We start from the raw sequence: 23,619 nt of genomic DNA, 5'->3' as shown, positions 1-23,619 counted from the left end.
AGCCCCTTGTCTAGGATTACAGATGAATATTACAACTGAGATGAAAGCGTGATGCCTCCCAGACGTGGAAGCGGGAAGAGATGGATGTTTGGATCTGTTTATATAGATATATACAAATAAATAGCGACCACAAGTCACAATGAAGAATTAGTTTGCGACAATTCGTTAATTCAAATGGTTTCACTCACCGTTCAATTCCCAGTAATATTTGATCCCGTTGTTCGGTGTGACTTCGCATGGTAGCGTTACAGAATTGCCCAGGATCACGTCTACATCTTTGGGGCTTTTCACGAAGTAGGGTTCGTCTCTGCTCCGTACTACACTCACTGAAACAAAAAACAATGCTGTTAAAAGGGAAGTTTTATATAAAAAACTACATATTTTCGAAAAAAAAAATACAATTTTTTAAAATATACACAGTAAACGCAAATTAATTATTAAAATTGCGAAGTTGAAACAGGGAAGACAGCAATGCTTGAATCCCAAAAAAACAGAAAAGGGATGTTCACAAAACAAAGAGAAAGAATACAAATATCAACAAAAGAAAATATGGTAAGATTCACTATATCAAACTATATTCAAAAATATCAAAATCATAAATATCAAAAAATATTCAAATAATAGCCCACGCTGTAGAGAGAAACATTCCAAAATTTGTGTTTGACTTCTGGATGGCACTTTCCCTCTGTCTACGTGGATTATAATTGAAGGGATTTCTTAAATGGGCTTGTCTGTCTTTTCAATAAAAAACATCACAAACCCTGGACTACCAAAGGTATCCGCATCTCAGCCAAGAATATGCAGTCACTACTATACATCAAGAAATTTACTACCAACGTCTTTGTCACTGAATATATCTCCAAGTTCGGAGAAACCTATCTAAAACTTATCAAAACAGCTAAAAAAATGTACTATCAGAATCGTCTGGGAATCTCTAAAAATGTTGCAAGAGAGACTTGGTCCATAATAAACGATCTTCGAAATAAAACTAACTCAGCTCAAACATTTTGGGAAGATAAGAAGAGCATCGGTCGACAACCTACACGATGGGCCGACGATTTAAGAAGAAAAAATAAAAACTGGATGAGAATTGCGCAAAAAATGGGGATATGTGATTTGTATGTTTTGATTTTCTCTTAATTTATATGTCATAATTTTGAAACCATTAGAAAATTTTATCTATTTTATAGGTATATGAAATTTGTTGCTGATGTTATATCGAGGAATTTTACATATGACGTTTTCTATTGATTTTTTTTTATTTATACAATATATTGAAGAAATTTATTTTGGATATTTATGTGTTTTATTATTCCTCATGGTCCTTTTTCTTGCAAATACAACAGCAGAGATACTGAACCACGAAAACAGAGCCTGAGTAAGATTGAGTTAAGGTAAGCTATTTGAACCATTGTAGTACAATTCAAAATCGAATAAATTTGCCTTTCATAATAACTGGCTCCAACGTGACAGACAATCCAAAGTATCATGTTTGTATTTGGAAGTAGAGACCATTTGGAAATAAATACAGATGTTTGCAATTTTTCTATTAATCTGAAGTTAATTCTGATATATTTTTTTAACATATTTAAATTCTGATATAACATTTGTGCGAGTGAACAATTTTTCGTATTGGCAACAAATAGAACATTTCAAAAAATTTTAAAATAGGCTTATCATTTGGCGGGGAAACGAATCTCATAGGAAACAAATTGTTGATTTGCGGGAAGAAGAAGTAGAAAGAAAAAACGAAATGTATGGGACAAAGAATAAAAGCAAAGAAAACCAAAGACCAGAAAAAAATTTAGAACAAGAAGAAATTTTAGAAATAACAATTATGGAAACAGAAAATCAGGAGAAATCGGGAATAGAGAAGATTTTACAACTTATGCAATTACAATCAGAAGCAATAGAACAAAACAATAAACAAGCAATAGAAAAAAATGGAGAAAAATCAACTAGAGATAAAACCAGTAATGGAAAAAAATCAACAGGAAACAAAGCAAACCATGAAAGAACATCAACAAGAAACAAAATAAATGATAAAAGAGAACAAGAGAAAAATGGGAAAACGTATAGAAAGGTATGAAAATGAAATAAAAGGATATTTAGAAATTATGAAGAAAGAAACGACTGAACAATAAATGAAAATTGAGGAGTTTAAAATACGAGGAAGAGGCCTATGTTCAGCTGTGTACTTTTGAGGTTGGATGGTGATGATGATGTTGAATGATTCATTTTAATCTACAACGTTTATTTTTACATACTTTTTACTATTTTTTTTTAGATTGGTTTTGACCACAGAAGAAGCAATCAAGCACTCAGAGATTATGTTTTTATCGATCTTTACCTTATAGCCCACGATAACGAGAATTACTTCTCGGTTCTGATCGAACTACTTGCTATAATACACACAAATAGAAATTTGTACAAGCCGGTCCTGTTAGGCGACTACCGACAAAGATCCACAGTACGTTAGTTACGGCACTGAAGGGTATACAAAAGCTTTATTTCTTGGTATGAATTTAATGCCGATGCAGCTCTTCGAAATCCCCGTGATGGGCTCATATACAACGATTTGTTCCGGAATGTAACATAATTATTCTTGAGCTGGATGGAGGTTTTATTGATGGTCGTTTTTTGTTTTTGCTTCGTTCCTTGCAACGACAGCGTGGAAGAAGAAGAAAAAAGGAGGTGTAATTGCTGTGGCGAATTCGGAAATTCATTGAAATGGCCGTGATAGTACCTTGTGCTTTTGTAACGTAAAAACTGACCACAATTCAGTAGGAGGAAAGCTTCTTTGCGATTATATGAAATTATTGTAGTCTCGGACTAATTAGAAAAAAATTGTAATATTTTTCAGAACATCTACAAAGTGTATAAAAAGTGAAGTTACTTGATTTGTTATTTTTTGCATACGAGCATTGATATACTCAATCTGGAAGTCAATTATTATATGACATCTTTCATCTTTTATTTCGTATCAAATTATTCCTCTATAAAAAAATCCAAAGTTTAAGTTTTCAGTTCCTTGGAACTTTTACTTTACAATTTGAATAATCAGGTGTTTTTATCGTTAAATTTTCATTTCTTGCAGTACTAATATCAACTGTAAGTTCATGGTTTATATTCTTCCTAAATATTACTTTTCAGTCCTTACATTCAGCTATATCTTCGTTTCCTGCCATTAAATAATATTTGAGAATGAAAAAAACTTAAATAGAAGGAAAAAATTCTTGTATATAATGATATATTTTATTAAAAAATACTTTAAAATTTATCCAAAAGAATTACCAAGTCTTCAAAACGTTTTAGGTTCAGTCAGACCGGAAACAAGTCTAGAAATTCTTATATTACATGAAAATCATGGTTAATTTTAATATTGTACTACTACTACTAAGGATTTCCACAGTTTTCACTGTCTTCCTTCACTCAACCGTTTTCTCCAATTTTCCCTGTCATTCCAGTCTCCATCTCGCAGGGTTCTTTTCTCCATAGCCTCGTCGATTTCATCTCTGAATGACCTTCGGGGTCTTCCTCTCTTTCTTCTTCCAATCGGGCTCCATTCTGTGATTTTGTTTATCCAGCGTCCTCTGTCCGCTCTTCTGACGTGGCCGTACCAGAATAGTCTCTTCTCCTCTATATAGTCGATTATGTCTGATTGCACTCCCATTCTCCGCTTAATCTCTGCGTTTTCAATTCTGTCTCTTTTTGTAAGTCTACAGCTTCTCCTCAGGAACTCCATTTCTACTGCTCTTATTCTACCTCTATTTCTCTTGTTTATTGTCCAGTTTTCGGACCCATATGTCAGGATACTTCTTGTCAGGGTATTATATATTCTCTTTTTTGTCTTTATCGTAATGTTCTTATCCCACAACACTGAGTTTAGTTGTCTTATACAGTTTCTTGTTTGTCTCAGTCTGTTGTTCATATCTTCTTCTGTTGTTCCCTGGTTCGATATTGTGGTTCCTAAATACTTGAATTTATCTGTTCCATGTATTTGTCTTCCCTCGTCTATCGCTAGGTTTCTCATATCCTTGTTTTCTGTTGTTAGGTATTCGGTTTTCTCTAAGTTTATTTCCATTCCGTTGTTTTTATATTCTTCTTCTAGTTTTCTGAGCATAAAGCTGAGATCTTCTTCATCTTGTGCGATGACTACTTGATCGTCGGCAAAACTTAAGGTGTATAGGTATACGTCTCTTACTGGTATGCCCATTCCTTCGCACTTTCTCCTCCATGGTTTGAGTGTCTTTTCCAAGAATATTTTAAACAGAGTAGGGGACGTAGCACAGCCTTGTAGAAGTCCTTTTGTCGTCTTAAATGGATTGTAGGCTTTATTTCCACATTTAATAGCTACTTTGTTTTCTTTGTATAGTGCTTTAACTGCTTTTATTAGTGTTTGTCGGATTCCGAGATCATTCATTGCTTCCCATAATTTGACTCTAGGTATTGAGTCATATGCTTTCTTTAGATCAACAAAGGCCAGATGGACCGGTCTACCTTTTGCCATTTTCTTCTCTATCAGTTGTTCTAATGTGTACGTATGATCTAGGCATGATTTTCCTACTGTGAACCCTGCTTCTCCGTCCGGCTCGCGGAGATAAGAATACGGCCGGGGTCAGAAAGCCCTGCCTGTCGTAAGAGGCGACTAATGGGTAGGAATAGGGAGGTGGAGAGCCGTCGTTTGAGGTGTCGGGTTGGTAGAAACGCACACGGTCGCTTCGGCGACACGGTCACCGGTCTACATTCCTAGTATCCGAGACGAGACTACTCGTGGGACCACTCTACTCCCATTCCAAAAGAGCCTGGTGAGGTTGAACGAGCTGGGCCCGTAAATACCTCTCCTGACCTCGGTCAGGAGGGGTGTGGATATACCGCTCCTGACGGCGGTCAGGAGTGGTGTAGGTGGCCCGGCACGTACCCACCGGGAGATCCAAGAGTCGTAGAGGAGAGATCCTCGGCGGCGACCTGTCTACGTGTGAGGTGGAAATTCCTCCGCCTGCCGAACCTACCCGCCCGTGGTGTGGGAGTAACGGGTAGGCAAGGTACTCACAACACAGGTACTACGGGGAAGGTGGAGCCTCCGCGGGTTGCGTGTGCTAAACGTGTCGTGGTAACCCTACGGGGTACACCCACAGGGGGACCCACGGGACGTCTTTGGTACGCGCCCCATGGCACCTTCACTTTGGTGTCGGACTCGTAGGGGCAGAGGTTTCGCTACGGGCGTATGTCGAGAGATAGGTAGCCCAGGGTCCTGCCAGGTCTTAGTATTTGGAGGGCACGCACTCATTGCAATGTGAACCCTGCTTGGTCTTCTCCAATTTTTCCTATTATTTCAGTTTCTAGTTTTTCCTTAATAATTTTCCCGTAAAGTCTACCTACCGACGATATTATACTAATTCCTCTATAGTTTTCACATTTTTTCCTGTTTCCTTTCTTATGTATGGATGTGATGTATGCTTGTGTTCATTCCGCAGGTATTTCTTTTCCATTTAGTCCTCTTTCGAACATTCTATGTAGCATGCGGAATAACTTTTCCGTTCCGTTTTTAATTAGTTCGTTTGGTATTCCTCCGGGTCCTTTGGCTTTTTTGTTCTTCAATGTCTTGATTGCTCTCTTAACTTCTGCCAGGCTTATTTCTATCTGGTCGTATGCCCCATTTCCTGCATGTTCTATATTCACTTCCTGAAATTGGGGACGGTTTTCTGTAAGTAGTTCTACGTAGTATTCTTGCCACTCGTTTTCACTAATTTTGCCGATCTGGGTTTTCTCTGTCGTATTTCGTTGAAGTGCTTTTAATATTCGCCATGATTCTGAATTTCTCGTTCCTCCGATATGTCGTTCTATCTCTGTGCATGCTTGTTCCCATCGTTCGTTCTTTTCATTTGTTACTCTTTTCTTTACCTCTGTGTTTTTCGCTCTATATAGGTCTAAGTCTTCCTGTTTTTTGGTGTTTAGGTATTTTATGTGTAGTTTTTTCTTTTCTTTTATGCATTTCAATGTGTCTTCCCTTAATTTGATATTCTGATGGGTGTTCCTTTGGTCGTCTTCTCCAAGAGCTTCTAAGGCCGCTGAAATCAGGCACGTTTTTATGTGTTCATGCATTTCATCTAACGTGTCATATCTGAATTCTTCTAGTTTTTGGTCTAGTCTTCTTTTGTATAAATCTTTTATTGATTCTTCCTGCAATAGATGTAATTTGAGCCTCTTTTCGTTTATTGTCGTTCCCGTTGTAATATTGTAATGACACTGTATCGTAGGCAAACTACATATTTACCATAAATAGAATATACTGATTTATCAAAAAGATTCCACATGTACAACTTTCTAAAAGTACCCTGTATAGTATTGCCTACATAGATATTCTAGACCCTTCGCTCGTGTCGAAAGAAAATTGGGTGTGGTTCTTTCAAATTCATATACAATCTATTTGTATTATCTTTAAAATTAAAATGAATTTTGCGCCATCCGTTATTTACCCTCGTAATGAAACGAGTTCAGACAAGGAAATAAAATGAAAAATTTAAAACAAAGCTAACCTTTATTTTGTAACGAACAAAAAGTTATTAAAAGATTCTAGAAGAATTACATCGTCTCGGAAAAGCAATAAACATTTTATGTTTTGATATTAAATTACAAATGAGAAGTGCTTTTATGAAACTAAAATTAAAATTGTATAATAAGGAAACAAACATTTTATATCTTGGCATTAGATTATGAATGAGAAATAATTCGCGCATCTGTTATGAGTGGTGGATTACATGGTGTGCAAAAAATTATTAAGGGAATATATCCTCTTGCAAATTACGTTCATTGCTATGCACACCAAACGAATTTAATTATTAATATTAACCAAAAGTGCATGTTCTATCAATAAGCAGACTAGGATATTTTTTCTAATTTATCTGATTTTTGCTCATTCTTTTCCTCGTCTCCTAAAAGAACAAAAATTTTGGATGAGGTGGTTAATCGCAGGTTGCCAAAATCTTCTCAAATACGTTGGAATTTTCAATCACTTACATACTGTTCATGAAAATAGAAAAAACCTCATTGCAATTATGGACATTATACAAAGTACTTCACGTGATTTGTCATCCATTAATCAAGCAAATGGTTATAAATTAAAACTCATTGATAAACATTTTGTATTTTGGTTGAAAGTATTTTTCATCAATTTCAAAAAGTATGCACTGGTTCTGTTAAAGTGAAAAAAGATTTGGAAAATTTTTTTTGAAGCAGCAATTCAAGGTATAAGGGAGCAAATGGACGTCATTATTGATAACATTCAAGAAGAAATAAACATGTCACAGAGACAAACGGATAATGATAATGATGAACGCAAAAAACACAATGAATGGTGGTCGGAAAAATTAATATCGAAGACTCAGTACTAAGATTAGATAACAAAATCCTGGAAAGGGTGGAACACTTCAGATATCTGGGTAGCTGGATTGACTGCAGGGTTGAAAGTGACGAGGAAATTTCGACCAGAATAGAACTCGCACGGAAAAACTTTATTAACTGGCGTTCTGTATTATGCAGTAGAAGTCTGTCGTTGACCACACGTCTAAGAGTATTGAAGTGCTACGTCTGGTCCACTTTGTTCTATGGATGAGAAATCTGGACAACAAAAATAAAAAATCTTAACAAATTAGAAGAGTTTGAGTTATGGTGTTACCGTCGCATGCTCAGAATCCCGTGGACAGCACACATATCTAACGAACGCGTGCTAGAGACCGTGCACAAAGAGCGAGAATTGATCAACATCATCAAAATGAGAAAGGTCCAATACTTCGGTCATATAATGAGAGGACCTAAATGTCGCTTACTCCGGTTAATCATTCAGGGCAAAATCGAAGGAAAACGTTGGGTCGGAAGAAAACAACTGTCCTGGCTGCGTAACATTAGACAATGGACAGGTCGAACGGTCGAGGAACTGTTTCATCTAGCTGCCGACCGAGAATCATTTCATCAGCTTGTCAATATGACGATAGCCATATTTGAATACAAGCACGACACACAAAGAAGAAGAAGTCACTAAAAATTTAGGCAGTTTTCCGAATTCTGGCACTACTTTCTAAAAGTGATACGAGTCGCCACTGGTTTCAACTACTTTAAATATTTTTCACTGATGATGGTCCACTGGACCGAAAACGTGTTGAAGATAATTTTAATCCCTCTTTTACTTTGTATGTGAGAAATATTTTGTTCGCTAATGTATCAGAGATACTTTTGTATGGAACAATTTAAATACGGACTAAAAAATTAAAAATTGGATATATTAATTGACTACTTAGAAAGCAACACTCTGTAGATAGATAATGTCGATGGTTACTTCTTTCAATTAAAATAATTTGTCGTTCTTCTCATTTCTACGTGCGGAAATATTTTTTTCGCTATCTATATACTGCGCTATAAGCAACCGTGTACATATTCTCGTACCCGCATAAACGGACAAAAAAAAAACTCACCGCATTTTAATAAAACCGTGAAGATGAAGACGACGAGAAGGCGAATGAGACAACATTAGTCACGCCATAAAAGTTGCTGCACACCTATGAATAATTAAGACCCATCTTCCAAGTTATTATATTCGAGGAGGATGTCTTTTAAAGAAAAAAGAAATTAATTAAAAAAACAGCCGACTGAGTTTGCTTTATCTCTTATCCAATTAAAAGTGCCCAAATGACTACCGCAGCTTTTATTGTTTTTGTCTGGGAGTTTTACTTTGAACTGTGGACATGCTCTTTTCATTGTAAGGAGTGAACTAACCGAGACGAATATATATTCTATACGAATGTTTATATATATATATATATATATATATATATATATATATATATATATATATATATATATATATATATATATTGTGACGATTGGGGTTTATAGAAAATAATTTATAAGTTATATACTACATAATATTAGATATAAAAAAGTATTTGATTATTTTAAATAAGTTATATACTAGAGAATTTAATAAAAATTATTTATGTGAGGGCATTTTTAAGAAATTAGCATATAATAATTGTAAAAAGTTGTATTTTAATGTTGTAAATATATTTAAGTGAGCCATGTGCATAGGCAACCAACTATACAGTAAATTGACAGACAGAAATTAATCATAATACGAATATAAAGTGGGGTTATAATAATAATGTTAGTTTAAAATGTTTAATTTATATATATTTAATGATTTAAATGTGTATTCTGATCTGAAAAGCCTAAATGTCAACAAAATTATTAATAGAAAAGAATGGAATTCTCTGGATCACCGGAGATGGCCATGTTTGCGAAATGGTTTGTTCCAGAAAATTCAGACATGTATTTAATAGAACAAATGGAACATGATTTATTGCCAGATGATTCTAGAACAGAAAAAAAGATATAAATACCCGGTGATTTGGATTGGAATCGATCAGTTATGAGTTACAGTTACTGTGAGGCCAGTTTATTATGAAAGTTAGTAGACACATTTAGTTAGTGAAGTAAATTGTTCAGAATTTTCAAGAAGTCAGTCAGAAAAGTTTAGTAAGAAATATGAAAGTTAGTTGGAGTCAGTGAATCAGTTACAAATAGTCCAATTGTTTAATATAGTGAGTTAAATGAAGATTAAAAATTATGCATATATTTTAATGCACATTTATAATTATACACAAATAATTATTGAAGATTAAAAAAAAGTATATTGGAAGAAATTAAAATTATATTATGATTGGAGATTAGTATAAATCAACTTATAATAATTGGATATTGGAATATTGAAAAGAAGAATAAATATAAATGCTGTTTTGCTGGTTTGCTTGGTGGTTTATAAATGCTGGTGAAGAAAAATATATCTTAAATTGGTAGAAGCTGATAATTGGAAAAAGTAATTTCACAAAAACAAGGATAACCGAAGTACGAAGACATTCAGTGGTGATTAGAATCTATATAGTGGAAAACAGTTCATTTAGGCATTCAGTGAAAGAAAGGTACAAAATTTTGTTAATATAATTTAGTTAGTGTCATAACAGTTTCAATTTTGAAGATAGTTTGTTTAAATTTTACATTGTCTATAGAATTTAATTAGTTTTATAAGAATATCAATTTAAAGATAGTTTATTTTAAATTTACATTGGCTAGGTTAGATATATATGTGTGTTTCATAATAGTTATAATAAAGATAATTTAAAAAAGTACTTACAAACTAATTCTTTGAGAACCGCGATAAAAACCCTATATATTATATTATTAAAAATACTCATTGCTCATCATTCAAACAAAACAATACATCATAACAATATATATATATATATATATATATATATATATATATATATATATATATATATATATATATATAGGGTTTTTATCGCGGTTCTCAAAGAATTAGTTTGTAAGCACTTTTTGAAATTATCTTTATTATATCTATTATGAAACACACATATATATCTAACATAGCCAATGTAAATTTAAAATAAACTATCTTTAAATTGAAATTCTTATGAAACTAATTAAATTATATAGACAATGTAAATTTTAAACAAACTATCTTTAAAATTGAAATTGTTATGACACTAACTAAATTATATTAACAAAATTGTGTACCTTTCTGTCACTGAATGCCTAAATGAAACTGTTCTCCAAAATAAAGATTTTAATCATTACTCAATGTCTTCGTTCTCAGCCTCGGTTATCTTTCTTTTGTAAACTTGCCTTGCCAAATACTCCACAATGTTTTAATTATCAGCTTCCACCAATTTAGAATATTTTTCCTCTTAACAGCATTTATATTTATTCTTCTTTTTAATACACCAATATCCAATCACCATATAACCATTATAATTTGATTTCTACTAATCTCCAATCAATATTCTTCTAATATACTTTCCAATACTATCAAATTTTATTACTAAATCACTGATTATTGCATACTTTATTCTTTCTTCCTAATCCTGACTGACTAATGACCTACTAACTTAATGACTTTATACTGACTTCATACTGACTTTACTATCTTGAAAATCTCCCCAACTGACTAACTATATACTGACTGCTTACTGACTGACTGACTGACTTTATATTGACTTTATACCGACTGCTTACTAACTGTGTCTCACTTACTAACTGTCCCCTTTTTTCCAAATCACCGAGTATTTATATCTTTTCAATGTTCCAGAATCATCTGGAAAGAAATCATATTCGAATTGTTCTCTTTCCTAAATATATGAATTTTCTCGAATACTCTATTTCGCAAACAGGGTTAACTTCCGTGTTCTAGAGAATTCTTTACTTTTCTATCGAGAATTTTATTGACATTTAGGCTTTTCAGATCAGAATATAAACTTATATGTCAATTAACCACCTTAAATTAATAAATAACCCCACTTTATATTCGTAACTATTATTTAACTGTCTGTCACTTATTCAGAGTATATTTGGTGGCCTATGCACATGGCTCACTTAAATATATCATAATTATTAAAAAAAAATTTTTTTTTCATCAACTCTGAAGTGGTTTCTACTGAAAATATCGGAGGGTGTTCCAATTTCTGGACCAGTGTGTACTAAGGCGGAGACAGTGACGGCGCCTGGCTTTAGAGACAGGGTCGGCAAGGTTTTTTGTCTCTTCAGATAGGTATGCCGTCTAATAAAGGCTTCAATCATCATAGGAGATTCTTTGTTTTTTTTTCTGTTTGTTTTTTTTTTCTATAAATTTAGAACCTAAAGATGTTTATAAATTAACTCTAGTCTACGTTGTTTGGAAGTAGCAAAATGGGTTATAACGTCATTGTAAAAGTTATTAGAGTTTTGGACAGATTAAAAGTTTTTTACTATTGACAGTTGAGCCAAGCTTGACATTCTATCTTGTTTTATGGTGTTTCGACAATACGTTGATTCTTTTGAGGCAAGATAAATCCTGTTCGGTTGAGGCAGAAGTTGATGGTGATGAGAGAATTAATGACAATAATTTATTGATTTCGATAACAGTTTGTTGTGAGAGAATTGCAGTATATAAAATTATACATATCATCTTATCCCCACCTTCTGAAAATATTTGGATAAGCATATAAAACTTTTAATTCATTTTCTACTTTCATTTTACTAAATAATGATGGATAATTTTTAATTAACTTTTCTAATAGATGTCTTGGCGTAACTTTTAAATTTTGAATTGTAAAAAAGGTCAAAAATTTGCAAATTTTCAAAATTTGAAAAACGAGTATCTATTTGCATAATAATAGTTCCAATATTTCAAAATGTATTCGTTTTTCGAGATCTGTGTTTGTGTCATGCCTCTGTTTTTTTTTTGTGGATTTCGGAAATATCACGTGAATCCAAAACGTCACTGCATATATATTGAAAATTATTATCATTACGAAAATTAATTTTTTTACATGTATCCTGCAAAACTAAATTATTATATCAGCATGATGATGAGTAAATAAAGCTTGCGGTGCAATAGTTTTATTTCAATAGTTTTTTTTTAATTAAAAGAAACAAATGACATCAACTTCTTACCCGTTATAATTAATTATTGAAATACTAATTAAATTAAATATTAAAAAAATCTATATCTATAAATGTGTGGGTCGGCAGTACCGCCGAACCTGACCGGCCGCCACTGGGCGGAGATTTTTCACGAACACTTAATAATCAAAGAATCCTTCAATACATCCACTGGTTTGTTACATCGGTTTAAAAAACGTTACAGGATTCGTGAGCTTACCATTCAAGGGGAAATGCTCAGTGATCAAGGAAGAAGCTATGTAGGAATTTTGCTATGAAGACCGTATTTACAGAAAATAATCTAAAACTTTCTCAAATTTATAACGCTGACGAAACAGTGTTATATTGGCGAGCAATACCTACAAAAACCTTAATTGCAAATAATGAGATAAGTGCACTGGGATATAAAAAAAGTAAAGACCGTATATCAGTATTGTATTGTGTCAATGCGTCTGACAGCCATAGCCTTAAAATGACTGTGATTATGAGATTGGAAAATCAAAAAATCCTCGCGCGTTTAAAAACATAAAACGCATAGTCTTCCAGTTCAGATTTCACTATTACAACCAGCAAGCTGTCTGGATTACTTGGTTCCATAAAAATTCATTCCTGAAGTAAAGTGTTATTTAAATGAGTGAAAAGTTGCCACAAAAGGCGCTTTTTTCTCGATAATGCTAATGTTCATTCCAATACGTCAGCCCTAAGATCTGACGATGAAAATTTCTTTACCAATAGATCATATTATTGAGACAATGAAACGTTTCCACCAAAGAGAGAATGGGTCAAGGCATCAAATTCATGTAGTGGAGTGAAAGAGAAAACTTTCAAAAGAGTTATTTACAAAAGATTATCGCTAGAGGAAGATGAAAAAATCATGGAGTATGATGATAAAGGTAAAGGAATAACCAGCTATAGTGTATTTTTATGTATGAGAGAGTAATAAAACAATAAATTATGTATGCAAATCCCTAAACTGTTGATACGGGTGACTCAATGAAAAACAGATATTTGTCAACAAGTTTACAGAAGTATATAGGAAAACAATTTTAAATTGAGTATGACCACCAGGTATAAAGGTTGGAGCAGAATAGAATACAATAGTTGTGACGGTTACTAATCCCTAAATAAGGTTGCCAGTGTCGGAGTGATGGAGGTTAACAGGTACTAATGAATTTGCAAGAAATGTAAGATGTTTATTTTATTGGTTATATATAACCAATAAAAGTTTAATAAGTACCTACCTATTTGCAAAATAAAGTTTAATTCTTTAGATAAAATAAAACGTTTTATTTTATCTATTTGCAAAATAAAGTTTAATTCTTTGCCTATTTGCAAAATAAAGTTTAATTCTTTAGATAAAATAAAACGTTTTATTTTATCTGAAATGAGTGCATTCCACGAAGTAAGTGTTTCAACAATCAAACATTTAATTCTTTAATTCCAGGAATCTACGACAGTAATTGACTAGATAATTACCTTCTAAACTTATTCCACAGAAAATGTGATAGTGGGTTTTTCCATTTTGTATATAGGAAGGTCCAAGTGGCGTATTCAAAATTCTTAACAGTTCACTAAAAGTAGGTACTTCAGTTGCAAGGTGCAGTTTATTGTGTATACTAGTGTTATGGAAAATTTGGAAGTGCCGTGTAAACGCCGAAAAATTGGTCCTCTAACAGGTTAATGATAAAACATTAATATTTAATTGTTTTAAATCATTTACAGACAAACGTTTATGTGAAAGTGTTGATGAGACCGTTGAGTTAGTTAGCAGTACACTTGGTGTTGGGAAATCTACGATTTACAGAGTTATTAAAGAAGAGAAATGTGGTAGTTTTTAAATGCCACGTAATGCTCCAGGGAAACCAAAATTTCAAATAGAATATCATTTTAAAGAAGGACTTCGACGGAAAGTGCATGAATTCTTCTTTAGACAAGAATTTCCAACATTGGATAAAGTTCTTGTCTCAGTTCGAGATGATAAGGATTACCCAGAAATGAGTCGAAGTACGTTATGGAAACTTTTAAAAGAAATAGGCTTCCGCTGGAAAAAGAATCCCAGAAAGTCTATTTTATTAGAAAGAAGCGATATTGTCATATGGAGAAGACATTTTCTAAGAACCATAAAGGAAATGAGAAACCAAAAAAGAAAAATATTTTATCTTGATGAAACATGGATCAACGAGGGTCATACACCAAATAAATTTCGGCAGGATGAAACTGTTACAAGTCAAAGGCACGCTTTTGTAAATAACTTATCTACTGGTTTAAATCCACCATCAGGAAAGGGACGCAGGCTGATAATAGTACACATTGGCAGTTCAGACGGTTTTGTTGAAGGTGGTTTATTAACTTTTGAATCAATTCGTACCGGTGACTACCATGAAGACATGAACGCTGATGTCTTTCAAGAATGGTTCGAACAAATGATAGATCTTCTTCCTAAGAACTGTGTAATAGTAATGGATAATGCAAGTTATCACTCCAGACTTATAGAAGGACTGCCCACAACCAAGTGGTTAAAAAAAGACTTGCAGAATTGGCTGAGTTCAAAAAATATTACGTACCATCCCGGATCTATAAGAAAGGAACTTTATTCGTTGTGTGCCCTTCATAAAGAAAAATTTAAAAAATACGAAATTGATGAAATTGCCAAAAATCGTGGAATGACAGTACTTAGATCCCCACCATATCATTGTGAATTAAACCCGATTGAACTGGTATGGGCACAGATAAAGAGTGAAGTTTCAAGAAAAAATACCACTTTTAAAATTCATGATGTTAAACAGTTGTTTTTGGAGGCCGTAAATAATGTAAAACCTGAAAACTGGGAAAAGGCAGTAAATCACACTATTAAAGAAGAGGAAAAAATGTGGAAGCTGGACAATATTACTGATAAAATGATCGAGCCAGTTATTATAAATCTTGGTTCTGAAAGTTCATCTTCTGAATCTGATTTGGATTTGTAACAAGTAGCTGTAAGTTTTATATTAATATTTTTATTCATCTATTTAACATACCTTAGACGGTTTTAAAAACTCTTTTTCTCTTTTGTAATTTTTAAAAATTAAAAAAAATGTGAATTTTTTAAAACCCCTTTTAATGTAGGCCAGTCAGTTCTAATATAGTGTGTGATAAAAGAGGTCACTTTTGTTTACATACACATAACACTTTATAACACTGAAATAATTCATTTATTTTTTACAATTATTCAAAGTAATTTTTCAATTAATCTTGAGCACGCCCATGGAGTGGTCGGAGCTACCAGTTAAAATTATGCTAATTACTTTCTCGTTCATAAAAATAAACTATAGCTAAACTACCTGCAATAGTGCGAAATACGGGGAATCTTAAGAAATTTATGAAACCGAGGTTAAGATGTGGACACAGTGTGGCAAAAATGAGCTAGTTTATCAGCTTTTCAGCAATGACTATATTGTTAGTTCGCTATTAAATCTGTTGACTTACTTATGAATTTAACCTATTTTAAAATTTTCCAAATTGCGAGCGGTCGATGGAATAATACAGCGATTATACTCATTGATACAATTTTTGTAAATAAAAATAAAAAATTTTTGTAGTAATTAATTTGCATTTTTTTCGTTACGCCACAGTTATCGAATGGTCCTCGTACGACTCAATGTTATATATTTTGCAACGTCCTGTACAAGATTTCTCTTCGATAGTCGTTCGTAAAGGTAAAGTCGAACCGATTTTTAATTTCAGTTAAAGTTTCTTATATAACATTACCTTAGAAAACGGGAAAACCGGTTTTCTTATGGTTTGCAGTCTACCTGCAGCTTCTTCTGCCACAGGCAGCAATGATCAAACCGATATTAACTTGATTATACGTCCAGGACTATGATTAATGGACTAATGTGTCTTTAATGCGAGTTCGTTGTGTTTTTTTAATTAATGAAATTACTTAAATATACCGTAGGGCGATGAAGACGATTTTTTTTTATTTTATACAGAGATCTATACTCCATTTGAACATGATTGATAACATAGTTTTTATGACACAGCTAATAATCCACAGCGTAATGCCATAAATGTGTCGGGAAACTGAAGATCACTTTAATGAAAGAACACTTCATAGGAACTAAGACAGCAGGGCAAAAGTAAAAATAGTATTTTGAAAAAAAAAATAAATCAAAAATATTAGAAGAAAGAAAATCTTGTAAGATTTGTGAAAAAGAAGGAAAAGTTGTACGTTTCTATCCCGAATCAAGTTGCTGGTTCAGAAATAAAAGTAAAATTGCGAAAAATCAACAAGTAAGAACTGTCAACAACACTCTGGATTTTTATTAATACCACCATTAATAAAAATCAAGTTACTATTACATGACACGTTAGAAATCGATGGAATATATGACTCGGGAGCAAATGTCTCACTAATCAATGCAAAACCATTACAGATAAAATACCAGAAAAAAGTAAAGTCAAATAAACTTGAGGGCAATTAATGGCGTGAAAAAAAAACAAAATGGTATAGTAACGCTGAAGATAAAAATCTATGAGATTGAGAAAAAAATGGATGTATTGTATCTTTTGGCATACTTTTGTATTATTTGTGTTTGCATTCAGCCCTTCTCTGGTTATGGCATTCAAAAGTCATTGCAAACCCTCAGCACTGTCCGCAATAATGACGGTGTCGTCTGCGTATCTTAAGTTGTTTACATATTCTCCGTTGATTTTTATTCCTTCTTCAATATTTTCGAGGGCATTTTGGAAGATCTTTTTGGGATATAATATTAAACAATAGTGACTCTCAAACTCCTCTTTTTATTGACATTTCTGCTGTCATACGATTGTCTGTTTTAATCGACGTCATTTGATTCCAATATAGGTTTTTAATAAGGGCCACCGTGTTGTGGTCTATACCGTGTTGTGTTAGGGTTTCTATGAGTTCTTTGTGTGTTACTCGATCAAAAGCTTTTTCGTATAAAAACGTCGATAAAACAGAGAAACACGTCTTTTCGTTGATCTCGGCATTTTTGTAGTAATATCTGGAGGCCAAATAATGCCTTCCTCGTACCAAGCCCCATACGAAACCCAAATTGCTTGTCACTCAGGTTTCTTTCGCATTCTCTGTATTACGTTAATGGGCGCCCATAGGGGGGGGCAAGAGGGGGCAGTTGCCCCCCCCCCTATCATTAGTAATATTATTTAAAAAATCAGTATGTATGTAAGTATATTTAAAAAAAAATACATTATTTACGCATATTGTGGCGAGAAACTTACAACAATACGTCAAAACAGCAAACAACCGGAAACTAATCTAGCGAAATACCGAGAAATGCGGTAGGTACTTCCTTAACAATGCCTCAAATGATATATACCAAAAAATATACTTCACATAGAGTTCAAAATGAGCTAATAAATATATGTGGCTTAGTTGTTCGACGGCAAATTATCGAAAAAATAAACCATCCAAACACAATCGCATTTTCCTTGCTTGCCGATGAGACTGCAGATATATCTGGAGTCGAACAACTATCTATTGGGGTGAGATATGTTGAAAAACAAGCATTTAACGGAAATATAATTCATGAAGATTTTTTGGGTTTCGTACCATTAAATGAATTAAATGCTAAATCAATAGCACTTGAAATTTTAACATTTCTTTCAAAAATTGATTTAAATGTGGAAAAATTGGTGGGGTTGGGATTTGATGGATGCGCGACTATGGCTGGTCAAGAGGGTGGTGTTCAAAAAATAATTAGAGAAAAACATCCCAAAGCATTATTTTTTCCTTGTGCCTCACACAAATTAAATCTGGTTGTTAATGATTTAAATACTGTTAGAGAAATTCAGAATTGTGTGGGAATTATTAAAGATGTCATCAAATTTTTTCGTGATAGTAATTTGAGACGGCGATTAGCACCAAACATGCCTTTGTTATCCGAAACTCGCTGGTCATCAAAATACAAATCTATTCGAATATTTTCGGAAAATTTTATTGAAATCAAAAATGTTTTAGAAACAATAATAGCAGATAACAAATTTAATTGCTCAACAAGATCAAGAGCACAGCAGCTTTCATGTACCACATCTGATTCCACTTTTATAATTTCCCTAAATTTGATTTCCAAATATTCTTCCTTCTTAGAACCCATAGTAAACATTTTACAAACTAAATCAATAGATATGCTGGCAGTTAAAAATCATATACAGTTATTTCTTGATATGATAACAAAGCACAGACAAGAAGCGGAAACAACTTTTAAAACAATTTTTGAAAAGAGTACAAATGATGCCGAATCTCTAAGTATTACCTTTAAAAAACCACGAATCGCTCCTAGAAAGCAAACACAACGGTCAAACCATGCGGTTAATTCCGCTGAAGACTTTTTTAGTGTCATTATTTATTCCGTACCTAGATTCTTTAATTAGTTCTCTTGGTGTCAGATTTTCAGAAGACAATAATCCTGGTATGTTATTGTATAACTTGCATCCCAAAAACATAATAAAATTAACTGAAGAAGACCTCGCCAAAATAATAGAAATCATAAATAATTTATACAAAATTACTAATCTAAAAGAACAGGCATCATTGTGGCTCTATTATTGGAAAAATCAAACCAATTTAGATGTAGAAGATATTTCAATGATAGAGCTACTAGACCATTGCCTATTTTACCCAGCTATAGCCCAAGCTATAGAAATTTCTCTGTGCCTTCCTCCCACTACATGCACGATTGAAAGATCATTTTCAACTCTTCGAAGGGTTAAAACCTGGATTAGGTCCACTATAAGTGAACAAAGATTAGATGGACTATGTATGATGAGCGTTCATAGAAATAAAATAGAAAACAATTGAAATAATTTTATTAAAAAAGTAATAGATGAGTTTGGACAAAAGCCCAGAAACCTTCAGTTTTTATTTTCACAAGATACAGAGCACTAGCCTTCAATATCAAGTTTACTTTTTACGTTTTGTTGGGTTTAACATTTTACCATTTTAGATTCTATTGGGAAATTATTAGTTTCAATAAATTATAATACATACAATACTAACTGAAAAAAATGTTAATTTTTTTATAATAAATTATAACAAATAAATTTTTAATTAAATTCTTCAATTGTTTACAACATAGTACAAATTTTTAATGTCAAATATAAATAAGTTGGCACCCAGCGAAGTATTTGAAGATTGCACACATTTGACTATTTATGCAATTTCGGCTAAGCATGGTAGTAGAAGGGTGTACACCCTACCCTAACCCTTTCAACGTAGTACAGTTTTGAATATTTGTTTTAATTTCCTAGTAAAAGAAATTTTTCAATTCAGATATTATGTTACTTACATATTATTTAAACTACACTATTGCTTGTGTTGCATTTCGTATCTCAGAGTACCTGCTTTTTTTATTACTATTTTTTAACATCCTTGCTTAAAATAGATTTTTTTATTGCTACATAAAATATTTTGTATAATAAAATTTGTATGTATAAAGTCATACCATAAAATATGTTGTTAATAATTTTTTGTTTAAGATTACTTTTACTTTTCTGGTATTTCTTTACTGTTTGTAAATCATGTTTATATTTTTGCATTTTTGCAATCGGCTATTTTAGTTTTTATTAAGTTGTATGGATCAAAATAAAAAAAAAATTTGAGTTGACTTGCCCCCCTCCCCTGGATTTTGATATATGGGCGCCCATGATTACGTTGATGTACAATTTTGAGTAAAATTTTCATAAAATGGCTCATCAGGCTAATTAATCTGAACTGTGAGCATCTATTTGCTTTATTTTTCTTGGGTATAGGTATAAATGTCGATCTAAGCCAGTCTGTGGCTTTGCCGTATTGATTGCTTTTGTAACTTCCAATATTAATATATCAAGTATTGTTTCTTGTACTATATTCATTTGTGGTTCTGTTCTCTCGTCATCAAACAGATCTTCGATGTATTTTCCCATACATTTCCTAAATGTTCTTGGCTAGATACTATTTGGTTGTTATCATCTACTAGAGTTGTTGTAGTGAATTTTTTCTTCATATTTGTGACTTCCTTAATCTTTTTGTATACATTGAAGTAATCATGTTTTTTTAGTAATTCCCTCAGTTCCTCACATCTGCCGTTCATCCATTCTTCTTTGACTTTCCTGATTTTGTTTCGGATTATTCTCTGGTTTCTTTATATTTTACTTCAATGCGGTTTTTGTAAGATCTTACGTCCATCAGTTCTAGGATTTCTTCTGTCATCCATCTAGGATATCTTCTGTTCTTGTGTTGTCTTGTAGTTATTCTGTTTGTATAGTTGTGATTGTTGTTTTAAGAGTGTGCCAAATACTGTCTACTGATTCTTCTGCTACCGCAGGTGCTTCACTGAATTTTTCTTTGAGGGTATCATTGAGTATCTTCTCTATCTCTGCCTGTACTGCTGGATCTTTAAGTTTTTCGAGGCTAGGTTGTATCTTCTCTCTGCATTTGATGTTCTTCAGTTTAATTGAGATTTTACCGATAACAGGATTGTGGTCGAAACCGATGTCCGTTCCAGGATATGTTTTAACTGCCCTGATTCCATTTCTATAACGCTTGTATTATGTGGTTTTGATTATCTCTAGGTGCTTTCCATGTATATCTTCTTTTTGGTAGTTTAAACCAGGTGTTTTCGATCATTAGATTTTCTTCTTGGCAAACTTGGACCAGTATTTCTCCTCTATCATTTCTTTGGTCCAAACCAAAGTTTCCGACTACGTCTTCGGTCCGCCCTTCACCTACTTTGGCATTAAAATCTCCGATAATAATGTTTACAGTATTACATATTTAAATTTTAAAAATACAATACCGCCTACTGTACCACTTTTTTATTTATATAAGTACCTAATATTGAAAGGGTTGTTGTCTCGCGGACTATACCTGCATTATCAAGACCAAAGACCAAATTTATCTACTTATGTTGACCTGTCGATCTTTGAAAGTGTTCTGTTGACGTGTTGATCTTTGAAAAGTTCCGGAATCCCATGTCTTATAATTTGCAACGCGATTACTGTACTTTGTTCGTATCTACGAAAAATAACTAACTTAGCTACGGATATATCTACTATTGGTATTCTAAAACCCCTTCATTAAATAAATAAGTGTTAACATCATACTTTTCAAGATTAAGTAAATAATACAATAATAAACAACTTAAATAAAGTCCGCAGGAAGCTTGAAAAATTTTGAACAATATGAAAAGAAACAAAGCATGTTGATTTGTTAAGGGTATAAAGCAGACTCATGATATTTTTCGTATTTACAACTATTAAAACAAATTATTAATACAACAGAAAGTATTTATAAATGTCTACAAAGATTGATGAACTCAGTTATTAACGTTTTTGAAAAGATTTTGAATGAACAAATTACTAAAATGAGAATGAGATATTACATCAAAATAATATAGAAACTGCTAAAAATATTCGTGATCATACTTTTGTATTAAAAAGTAAAACTGTTAAGTATATACTGTATTTAAATTAAATAAATTTGTACAAAATTTGAAGAATTCTTTCTTATTTTATTTGATTAAAATATATTTTTATTTCGTTTGGCCTTAATATGGCCTCAATTCACACGGAGGTTTGGGTGCTTAGGTATAAAATGGCAAAATCAAGATGTATCATTAATAAGGGCAAAGTGACTGGCGTTGAGGTAGGAATGCAGGTAGATTTTTAAAATTTTTTAAGATGAGACTGTCTATAATATACTAACTACAATCAATAAATGCAATGGATTTGAGTCTAAAATTTGTACAAAAATACAAAGTGTAAACTTAAGTGTACATATAAATCTACTTACCAAATAGACACATAAACAAGGCGAAAATCACTCTCGACATCTTTCTAGCTATTAGAAAATCGGCACTGACACAGGAAAATCAAAATTAATGTTATTTTATGTCACATTATCTTATTTCAGTCGCGAAAACCAGTTTTTCAGACTTGTAGAAACACGTAAATAAAAGATGCCCGAACTCCTCTACGTCCCTTTGGCTCTAAAGTTCGCGATAAACTGGCATTCAATATTTCAAAACACAGCCGGCAGCCGGCAAAGTTCAGCGCCCGTTGTTTGAAAGTTCGACGGAAAATGTCGAGCCAGACAGACGTTCAGATCGTATAATTATGTATATTCTTCCTTGTGTATATGCAACCAATATTACATGTGCCAAATAAAAATTCAAAAGTACATGAAAAATATCACAACATTGCTGTGCTGTGAAGAGTTTAATACAAAATAATTCAGATTGAAGAAAATACAAAAAATATTAGTTAACAACAGTTAATTAAATACAGAATAAAATATCGCCTTATTTTTTTGTATATAAATATAGTTTTTTTTTCGTGAAGTAGTTTGTATACTGTTTCCTTCATTCTACAAGTTGTGTCCGAGTACAATATAAACAGAACGATACAAAATAGCACTATACTACCATATAAACACAAATAAACAACAATAGTACAAAATCACTCTTTACTGTTTTCTATATTTCCTTGAAATAATTGCTTCATTGTATTGATGCTATTTATTCCTCCCAGCATCAGTATATTCTCGGTAAGGTCTCATAGCCCTTGAAAGGAAAGGTAGTAGTAGTTAATAGACTATAAACCAAGATCGAAAGTAATCTAAAATCAATAAGCTGTTGGTGTTCGACATTTAAGTAGTCCTAAACGAAACTAAGATACCGAAGAGTCAAAAAATCAATCGGTGGATGTTACATGATGAGAAATATGTGCGTTTGGAACAAAAATATAATGAGTAGGAGTATGAAAGACCATTTTAGTATAATTTATAAAATCAGAGATAGTATTACTAGATATACTGCAATTAAAACTCTTAGAAAACTTTCAGCAAATAAATTTGAGCTAAGTATATAAGGTGATAGGCAAACAAGTTCAAGAAAAATAAAATGACGACAAAAATTGTATACAAAGCGACACGGAAATAGATTCCCATTTTATTTGACTCTAAGACTCTAAGACTAAGACTTAATATTAATTAAGAGCAAATTATATGTTATAAGTTATTAGACTAGTAGGCGCTCGTCAGCCAACAAATTCCATTAAAAATCCTCACTATACTTCAACGTAATATGTATTTATGATCGTTACTACTACAGACTTATCTAATTCACATGG

At 32.6% G+C, this 23,619-nt stretch overlaps 1 protein-coding gene across 2 annotated transcripts in view; it reads right to left on the bottom strand.

Moving 5' to 3' along the window:
- The window catches only part of LOC140449368 (tyrosine-protein kinase-like otk), a 296,812-nt gene extending 274,263 nt beyond the window's left edge, over positions 1–22,549 (bottom strand). The window contains exons 1-2 of one of the 2 annotated variants that reach the window (XM_072542521.1): positions 22,283–22,549; positions 189–326 (exon numbers count right to left, since the gene is read on the bottom strand). In XM_072542521.1, coding sequence (XP_072398622.1) covers positions 189–326; positions 22,283–22,322 — 178 coding nt within the window. In that variant the 5' untranslated portion in view covers positions 22,323–22,549. The remainder of the gene's footprint in view (positions 1–188; positions 327–22,282) is intronic. The other variant, XM_072542520.1, reaches the window with a different exon arrangement.
- Positions 22,550–23,619: the final 1,070 nt, after the last annotated feature.

This window comes from Diabrotica undecimpunctata, chromosome 9 (assembly GCF_040954645.1).
Source record: "Diabrotica undecimpunctata isolate CICGRU chromosome 9, icDiaUnde3, whole genome shotgun sequence".
Lineage (NCBI taxonomy): Eukaryota > Metazoa > Arthropoda > Insecta > Coleoptera > Chrysomelidae > Diabrotica > Diabrotica undecimpunctata.
The sequence above is the reverse complement of the archived record's forward strand: the minus strand, read 5'-3'. Positions and strand labels throughout refer to the sequence as shown.